The sequence below is a fragment of the Asparagus officinalis genome, chromosome 2 (genome assembly GCF_001876935.1).
Source record: "Asparagus officinalis chromosome 2, Aspof.V1, whole genome shotgun sequence".
Classification (NCBI taxonomy): Eukaryota; Viridiplantae; Streptophyta; class Magnoliopsida; order Asparagales; family Asparagaceae; genus Asparagus; species Asparagus officinalis.
This window is the reverse complement of record NC_033795.1, coordinates 83,278,376-83,287,893: the sequence shown is the minus strand read 5'-3', so window position 1 is coordinate 83,287,893 and position 9,518 is coordinate 83,278,376. Positions and strand designations below refer to the sequence as shown.

Here is a 9,518-nt window from a genome sequence, read left to right as displayed (position 1 = left end):
ACGTTTTCCACAAAATCTATGGGTGCAGTTCAAAGCTTGCCTCTGGAAGCTGTCCTTGTCATACTGGAGAAATCCTTCATATAACCTGGTCCGCATGATATTCATATTCATCACATCAGTAGTATTTTCTGCGCTTTTCTGGAAGCATGGAAAGACAATGTAAGCATTACTTTTATGAGAAAAGTGTATTAGTTTTCAATAATCTCAAGTTTTTAAGACGAAATTTGCATGATATGATATGACCAATTGATTGATCCAGGAGATGGCGAACCTTAAAACTTTGTAGGAATAGGACTTGGAATTTAGTATAGTCGCACATTGAGATGCAAGATATCATAGTTATTGCATCGAGTTAAGTTGGTCAAATGCATTATACTATTAGCCTATTTGTAAGGAAGCCTAAGCCCAGTTCCATATAAATTTGCAAAATGCTGACAAAGAAGAAAAATACACTCAAATACTAAAATTTTTCCCCAACCTTTTTATTGCAGAAACAATCAACAAGAAATGTTCAACATCCTTGGATCAATATATATTGCTGCCAATTTCATGGGCACAACCAACTGTTCATCAATTTTGCCAATCATACTAACTGAGCGGACTGTTCTATACCGTGAAAAATTTGCAGGAATGTACTCCTCATGGGCCTATTCATTTGCACAGGTTAATCAGCTTCCTTAAAAAGTTTGCTTTACTTTTGAAACAGGTGTTATTTTGCATTATCACTGCTTATGACTCCATAATTTTTTAGCAAAATTCTCATTTCATTTGTCCTCTATTTCTACAGATGGTAATTGAGATCCCCTATGTATTTCTCCAAGCAGCGTTGTTTGCAGCCATCACCTATCCAGCAATTGGTTACTACTCTTCAGCTTCAAAGTTTTTATGGTTTTTTTATACGATGTTCTGCACATTGCTCTGCTTTGTTTACTTAGGGATGTTGCTTGTTTCATTGACCCCAAATCTTCAAGTGGCTTCAATACTATCATCGCCTTGCTATGCTATTATAAATCTCTTCTCAGGCTTCATGATACCTGGCCCAGTGAGTTCACTTTCTTAACTGTATATCATTATGGAACTGATGCTCCTTTATATTAGTTTACAACCATTGCAAGTTATTTAGAATGTACCTGCAACTTATATTTGTGCTTTTAATCATGATAACATGTATTTCATTCATGGAAAGAGGAGCAATTTTTACTGTCCATTTGCCATATCCCAAAACGTGTAAGGAATGATTTCCAATGACATAGTTCACAGGTACATCAATGTATGAAAATCTTAGGAATAATTGAGAAACTAGCCCTTATACATGTATGTTTCAAAGTTGACTATCTTCCAACTATTCTATTTAAATGTTTGACTTTCACACCAAAGGTATCCTACATAAAGTTTATATATCTGAGCTCGGCTGATAGATAGAGCTTATTTTCGTGTGATTTTGGTGCTTCCTTGCAGAAAATACCAAAGTGGTGGATTTGGCTTTACTATGAGCTTATTTTCGTGTGATTTTGGTGCTTCCTTGCAGAAAATACCAAAGTGGTGGATTTGGCTTTACTATGTAAGCCCATTGTCCTGGACTTTGAATGGCCTTGCAGAAAATACCAAAGTGGTGGATTTGGCTTTACTATGTAAGCCCATTGTCCTGGACTTTGAATGGCCTATTTACTTCACAGTATGGGGATATTCACAAGGAAATCGTGGTGTTTGGAGAAACAAAATCAGTGGCCAATTTCCTGAAGGACTATTTTGGGTTCCGACATGATTATTTGGGTGTTGTGGGTTCCATTCTGATAGCATATCCTCTCATTTATGGATTTCTTTTTGGATTTTGTATAGAGAAGTTAAATTTCCAAAAAAGGTAATGTAACAAAAAGGCATGCACTAGCAAAAGGACATCTGCTATCATAAAAAACAATATGATTTATTAGAAGATGAGCTGCAAAAGAGCACATCCCAACTGTCTTAAAGATGGTCATGTATTACCATGAGTTATGCATTGAGACAGTAGTAACATGATGTTTGTGTGAAATCACTGAAAAATAAGTTTTTACAGGCCTTTCCCCCCGTAATTACAATCTCTTCAAGGGATATCAAAGCTAATTTACTACAGATGGACCCTTCTTCTAGGAATAAGTATACTACCATAACTCCCGCAATGGATTCCCTAATGCCCAAAAGCATGAAATTGCCACACTGAAATATTGATATGGGAACTCTTTCTAGCAGTTTGTGATGCATTAACAGGTCATTATAGCTTCTATGAAAAAAAATAATGGAAAATTTGAAAGGAAATGCCATGAACATCGAATTGCTTTTTTACACATGCCAATAGATAGCTTCTGCCTCTTCACCAAATGAGCAAATGCAGGCAAAGCATTAGCTTACACGTCCAAGAGATTCTGTTGCTATCCATTCACCTCAAGAATCTAGACTTTACGCCACATCACATGTTTTCGTTTACATCTACAAAACTTGCTCATGTACTCTTTTTATGTACATCTCAGTTTGCGTTCGTATATGAAAGGATAATGAAGCATAAACCAATAAGAACTTAATCTCGGTTACCAACATTTAGCTAAGATGCTTCTAACTAAATCAGAGCAGTATTAGCGACAGACGGGCACATCCCCGGCTTCATTCAATTTACACCTAAACTCACCACGGCATTCATTACACAAACATTCAACCCTAGTCCCAGATTTCCAGTTTCTTTCAATTTACTTAGTTTCATCTCCAACCTGCTGCACATTTATCTCCAAATTGCAAATTTGCAATTAGCACTTGAAAAAGAAAAAGCACACAAATTTGGTGGCTTCATTATCCCACAATGTAAGTCTATTCCTTTCGTGGCCTTGAGTTACCAGCTAAAGTGATAATCAAATTTAGTTGGGGGAAAGCGATTTCCAAACTAACCCTAAACCTATAGATAAAGTTTCCGATCTCCACGCAACTTAATATAATTGAAACTAGCCTAGCGACGACAATCATCTGATTTCAAACAAGGAAAGAGATAAAAAAAGGAGGGATTTTGCGAAATGGGGCGATGAGAACTCACCATCGCCGACGAGCTCGAGGAGAGAAGGTAGAAAGGTCTCTCGGGGGAAGCTCAAAGGGTCGAAGGTAGTTATTTGAAGCAGGGTTTAGTCCCACATCGACGAAGTTTAAGAGACTCGTCGAGGTGTTCGCCTATATAAAACCGCGCTCGACTTGTAGAGCACAGAGCGAACTATTCTTTCGCCTTTTACTAAGGGGCTGTTTGTTTTGGGTTTTTTGTCTTGGGAAGTGGGTGGAAATTTCTCAATATGACAAAGTTGTCTTATTGAGAAGTTTCTATCCATTCCCCAAGGTAAAATACTCAAAACAAACAGCCAGCTTTCTACCTGCTCCCTGAGGTAAAATACTCAAAACAAACAGCTCCTAAAGAATACCGTGTGCTGTCCACTCTTAAGCAGCATACGCCACTTTTTGGAGGGTTGTTCTTTTTAACGACGGTTTGTGTGTCTGGTAGCTCCATGAAATTAATTTTAGAGGGTTCGAAAGCTAGTTTTCAGTTCAAAATTTAACCCTTAAAATAGGTTTTTTTTTTCGAGACTACCCTCTATTTGGACTCACTTTAGTTTAGCCATACTTCAGAGGAAAACTATATCTGATGCAGTCACTTTAGCCTTACTCAAGAGGGTCTAGACTTGACTTCCACTTGTAGTTGGCTGCATCTCATGCCGAAGTGAGAAAAGTAGATTTGTTCTTTATTGCTTAGCTCCGTTTGGTTGAGACTCAGTCTTGTACACATGAGAGAAACCCCTCACGTATAATACCTAACATTCTCTATTTTTGGATATACATAATGCACAAATAAATAAATAATCATGGTCATCTGTATTTGGACGGATCAAATTGCAGTAAGTACCAGTGCGGGAGGTAACATCTGCATCCCAGGGTTGTTGACTTATCAGAACCTCCCGCACTGTATGGAAAGTCAACAACCCTGGGATTTGACAATGTAGCCGGTTCAAGAATAATATACAACCAGTATCACAGCATAAATCACATGCTCTGCAATAAACAAACGCGGAAACTTCTCAAATGTTTTAAAAACCCTTTCCATTCAAACCTAATGATTCAGATGTTACTTGCTCTGTTAGTAATAAACATAAACATCCAAAAACAAAGTATCGCATCAAATCGGATAAAAAAACCAGTTCAAATTCAAGCTCACAGTATTATAATGTACTCAGCGTTCCGTGCACACTAACACATGCTTCTACCGTTAATACCGCTCCAGTTATGTTACGCAGTGACGAAACGGCTGACACCATTCGGCTGAATTCTTCGTTCATATAATGGGTAAATTTCACTAAAGCACCAATTAAGTTTGGGCTTCTAGCACTTAACCCCAAAAAGTTTGAAACTCTCACTAAACCTCAATTAAGTTGGGAATTCCAACAAAACCGCGCTGAATGTTTGAATTTATATCAGTTAACCCCCAATGACTACTTTATGATGTTCATGTGACATTCTCTATTTGAGAACTCATACGTGCTGTTATGCCATTATGGGGTTCAAGTTATTAAAAAAAAAACAAAATGTTTTGACGTTTTTTTGGAATTCCCGGACTTATTGGGGGTTCAGTGAGGGGTTAAGTGCCAAAAGCCCAAACTAGGGTTTAGTGAAATATACCCTTCATATTATAACTCTTCAGCTGTCTCCTCGCTCCGCAGATCCTCAAACTGCAACAATGGCTCGGTCAGTTGACAGAGACCAACCTGAGTCCCCAGGATTTGAGCTAGATGAGCTTGAAAGAAGCATAAGGTCATCATTTCGACTCAATGGTTCAAGCTCCCGAGGAAATTCAATTATAGATGATGAGTATGAGCTCCAGTGGGCAGCAATCGAGAGGTTAGGAACCTTTGAGCGGGTGAGAAAGTCAGTGGTTGATGAGAATGGAAGCAGCAGTGAGGATCAGAAGGTGAAGAAGAAGAAGGTTGTTGATGTCACCAAGCTCGGGGCTTCAGAGAGGCGATTGCTCATCGAGAAGCTCATCAAGCACATTCAGAACGATAACCTTCGGCTGCAGCAGTAACAAAGAGAAAGAATAGACAGGTAAGCTTTAGTTGTCTGTATTGTCAACGGAATAGAAATCTGCATACTAACTTGTGATAATTGCAGCAACAAAAATAGAATAGATAGATAAGCTGTAATTGTTTACATTGTCATACTAACTTGTGATAATTGCAGCAACAAAAATAGAATAGATAGATAAGCTGTAATTGTTTACATTGTCAGTGAATAGATATTCACACACAAACTTGTGATAATTGGAAGTAATCAATTTGGATGGACAAAATAATAATAATAATAATATAAAAAATAAATAAATAAAAATAAACATAGTAAAACTTCTGAACCAATCAAACTTGTTAAACTGAATAATAATTGGTTTAGCAGATAGAATTTAAGAAGCATGGAAATAGACGCCCCATGTTAATTTATAGCTATTTTTTGTGCTCGGTGATCTATGAATCATGATCCTGTTACTTCTCCTAATTGGCATTGTTTATAAGCCTTTTTCACACATGTATACGCTATCTCAAACAATTCATATGGTATGTCTAAATAGCATCTTCCAACTACTTATGCATGCATCTCTCTCATTGTACCTCTTAAACTACTCATCCATTTCAACACCCTCATTTCTACTTGATTCATATCTCCGGATTGTTGATTGTTCAATATCTAAGATTGTAATGCGTTGGATATCTCTGGTCATATCTGCCATCACCAAACCTAACCATCATGCTTTTTTTCCAAACGTACACCAGTGTTTCCAATAAATATAACCAGAAAATCTTCATTGGAAACACATTTTGTAGGTTAAGTAGACTTAACCTATAAAATCTCCTTTCGCCGCCATATCTATTACTTTCGTTTCCTCTTCAACTTGCACATCCAACATACTGCAAAGGTAAAAGTCAACTAGAACATTATAAGCATATAGTAGGTTGAGAACTAAAAGTTCAGTATGACAGTGGATTATATAAGTGCAAATTACGTTATATAGGCTTCTCATTTAGTAATCCAGATCAACCCCTCGTTGGAGGTATTATATTCCTGATAATTAAACCAGATTTGCACTAGATTCCAGTTGTAGGCTAAGTTTACCACAGAGTATCCAAAAGATAAACATCAGATAAGGACAGGAAAGTAAGACATTGAAAGAAAGAACCTAGGGTCCGATAAAGCTCCAAATACAAACAACTTATCATAATCTACTCTGTTTTTTCGTACATTTAGCCTGGCAGAAAAAATAGTGCATAACTCCATATATACAAGTATGAAACTTAAAACGTGGACACGTCTAATAATTCTAAATCGTGCAGCAAAAAAGTACAGTTTCATGCAAAAATTACCCTTCTGATGGGTTTAATCTATGTAAATATGGTGTTGGATATGGCTTTGCATTGACAAAGAGGGATTTTTGCAGAGTAAATGTGAAACTTCCCACCATTGAAGTTAGATACAAGAATTTGTCAGTGGAAGCAGAATGTAAAGTAGTAAAAGGGAAGGCTTTGCCCACTTTATGGAATGCTGCCAAAGGCATTTTTCAGGTGAGATATGTGCTTATAATCCAGCTTCTATTGATCTGGTGTTTCTTTTTCTGTTTCTGAGGACTTGCCTTTAGAGTGTCCTTACATTTCATTATGAAGAGTCTTGTCCACAAGACAATAAACTTACAGATTAATCAGCATGGCCTATTGACACTTGAACAAGCTATGGGTTCCATTGAATACTAAAACATTGAAAGAAATGACCTCCTAAACAGGTTTGCTCAGATTTCATCTACATTCCATACACCACAGTGAATTTACAGGATACTTATATTGTGTATATAAACCAAAAATCAAGCACAGCAATCTTAGCATTAGTTAAGCATTTGGTTGATTATTTTCAAAAAAATTCTTATAATAATTCTCATGTTATTGGAACAGGGTCTTGCAAAGGTCCCCGGTTTGAAGGCAAAAGAAGCAAAGATAAGCATCCTAAATGACATCAGTGGCATTATCAAGCCTTCCAGGAAAGTATTTAGGACAATTGTACTCATAGGTTAAAACATAGCCTCATTTTATAAAATGGTGACAACTAGAGATGAGTTTCTCATCTAAAGGAGATTGCTAACAGATGTGAGACCGGTCAGTTTGGATACTAAAAGAAGCTTCCCACAGTCATCCACAAACAAAATGAACAAAAATCATTATCCAAAGTCATATTTACTCTCATAACGCTAAGAATATTTCAGTTTCTCCTGTAGTTGGAAGTTTATTTACGCAGGGTCTGTCTGGATTGCAGGATGACTCTCTTACTCGGACCTCCAGGGTGTGGAAAGACTACTTTATTGCGAGCACTGGCAGGACAGTTAGACAAGTCACTCAAGGTTTTTGGTCATTATGTTTACTCCTGAAAGACACAAGTCATAGCACTATATGTCTTCTTTCCTCTTTGATAGCTAGATATATGATCTGCCTGTAAGTTTCTCCTTTTGATGAACAATGATCTTAAACTTATTTCATGACCCAAAACCATGAATCAGTAAGCAAACTACACTAATTTTCTTTGTACCCATTAGATTGATTTCAATTTGGATGCTTTTCAATAAGGCATATTCAAAAATAATTTCATTCATATGGGATTTCTAACTACCTCAACAATACAGCATGCCATGAAGCTTACTACAAAATCAGTGGTTTCGTAATAAGTTTGGTTTCTAACTACACCAGTAATACAGTATAACTTAGGCTCTTGAATTATATGCCATAGCTTTAGACAACAAGAGAACTTGAAAACACTACGTAAGCTATTTTCACATACACACACCATCATGCACGACTACAAACACAGACAACACAGACAAACATGAACCCAACACACATGAGCACACAAATATACACATGTACCGTAAGACTTTTCCAAGAACACTAGATAACATGCCTGAAGGATGTTGCTTTGATCAATTATTGATGAACTATTTAGCAACAAAGAGGTTTCTTTTAATTGCAATCATCACTGGGTATGTAATTTACCAACAAACATTGATAATACTTCAATGTAAATAAATCAAAGGTATAACCTTAATTTATAATAAAATAGAATGCTGTTTCTAATATAAAGAATGGGGCAAAAAAAACTCAAAAATATGTTTCTCATTTCTATGGTACCTATTCTTACACATTTTACAACAACAACATATGTAAATGGTTTTGATATAGAGCAATTTGGGTAGTTTTGTAAAAAGGACGAAACTAAGCTGACAGTTCAGATTTCATACTCTTTTAAGTATAATGGTAAAACATACTGGATTTTCATAATAATACAAATATTTTGACCAACTAAAATCGCATACTAATCAAGTATTCACCCATTTTCACATAGATACGTGTTTTTTTTTTTTTTATATATATGTGTACATACATACATACAAAGAGATATACATAGATATACATATATATACGCAAACTCATATACCGACAGACATGCACACCAACACATGTGCACACGCATGCACAAGCGCACGCGCACAAGCACACATATGCCCAGACACAAACAAACTAATACATATGCATGCATATATTGAAGTGCGTCAAGCAGAGACAATTTTGAATACTTACTATCCACTTGATACAGAATGTGAGTCAAGCAGAAACAATTTTTATGGATACCAGAACAAATGTGTTAACATGAATGTTGACATGGGTGTCCATAATATTGGTCATATCTACCCAAACACTGACAAACTTCAACAAAAATATCAAGTTGAATAATGTTTCATATCTATAGTTCCTAGCATAGGTCGAACCATTTCGTCCAACCTTAATCTCTCCTCTCTGATCTATTGAGTTCATTGTTTAAGCATTTGTTGTTCCCTTTCTCTCTTTTGAAGTATAAAGCCTCTTAGGTTTACACCGCTACAGAGTGAAGTGAGACAATTACAAAGGAACACACCTTAAAAAAGCTATCATAAAGGGAGAAGGAATCCCCTTTATTGGACAGAAGCTTTAGTTAAAACAGAACAACCTCCATAAAATGAAGGGATTATTGCCTTAGCATTTTTTTCTTGTAAGGACATGAGTCACTATGCCTCCACAAGCCATTAGTAGTCTTCATATGCTTGATATCATAAGGTCATATCACATTGCAAAACCGAAGAGCTTTCCCCACTCCATATTAGTGATCTCAAACTACTTATCATTTCAACAGCTATCTTTACGGACATGATCATTTAAGGTTTTTACACAAATAACTTTTTTTATCACGGAATGCTCTAAATTAATTCATCCATACGCTTTAACATTTCCTTTAGTGTTTTCAATTCTCAACCGATCCCATTTATGGTGCATAAGCACTTTAAATTTAATTATTTCTTCTTCTAATACATGATTTATCAGAACGGATATAATTCCAACTCTACCTCCCATATTTTTAATCTAACCTAACGTAATCCTTCTCCTTTATTCTGGATCGAA

The 9,518-nt window shown here is 36.2% G+C and overlaps 2 protein-coding genes and 1 long non-coding RNA gene across 9 annotated transcripts in view; 2 read left to right on the top strand and 1 right to left on the bottom strand.

The window, feature by feature from the left end:
* On the top strand, window positions 7-1,765 carry LOC109831445 (ABC transporter G family member 50-like). Its single transcript, XM_020398764.1, has 4 exons — window positions 7-159; window positions 492-663; window positions 788-1,042; window positions 1,529-1,765. The coding sequence occupies exons 1-4, from the start codon at window positions 95-97 to the stop codon at window positions 1,763-1,765; spliced, it is 729 nt and encodes a 242-aa protein (XP_020254353.1). The 5' UTR covers window positions 7-94.
* Window positions 4,945-9,518, bottom strand: part of LOC109831903 — a 19,868-nt gene continuing 15,294 nt past the window's right edge. For all 6 annotated transcript variants that reach the window (XR_002244590.1, XR_002244595.1, XR_002244593.1 and 3 more), the window contains 2 exons: window positions 5,890-5,957; window positions 4,945-5,071 (listed from right to left, as the gene is read on the bottom strand). This is a non-coding gene — a long non-coding RNA (uncharacterized LOC109831903). The remainder of the gene's footprint in view (window positions 5,072-5,889; window positions 5,958-9,518) is intronic.
* LOC109831901 (ABC transporter G family member 41-like) overlaps window positions 5,953-9,518 on the top strand; it is a 17,269-nt gene continuing 13,703 nt past the window's right edge. For both annotated transcript variants that reach the window (XM_020399375.1, XM_020399376.1), the window contains exons 1-2: window positions 5,953-7,075; window positions 7,348-7,432. In XM_020399375.1, the coding sequence (XP_020254964.1) occupies window positions 6,975-7,075; window positions 7,348-7,432 (186 nt within the window). In that variant the 5' untranslated portion in view covers window positions 5,953-6,974. The remainder of the gene's footprint in view (window positions 7,076-7,347; window positions 7,433-9,518) is intronic.

Coding starts and splice junctions, on each gene's coding strand:
- LOC109831445 (XM_020398764.1), top strand. CDS start 95: ATGATATTCATATTCATCACATCAGTAGTATTTTCTGCGCTTTTCTGG. Junction 664..787: donor GGGCCTATTCATTTGCACAG/GTTAATCAGCTT, acceptor CTATTTCTACAG/ATGGTAATTGAGATCCCCTA. Junction 1,043..1,528: donor GCTTCATGATACCTGGCCCA/GTGAGTTCACTT, acceptor GCTTCCTTGCAG/AAAATACCAAAGTGGTGGAT.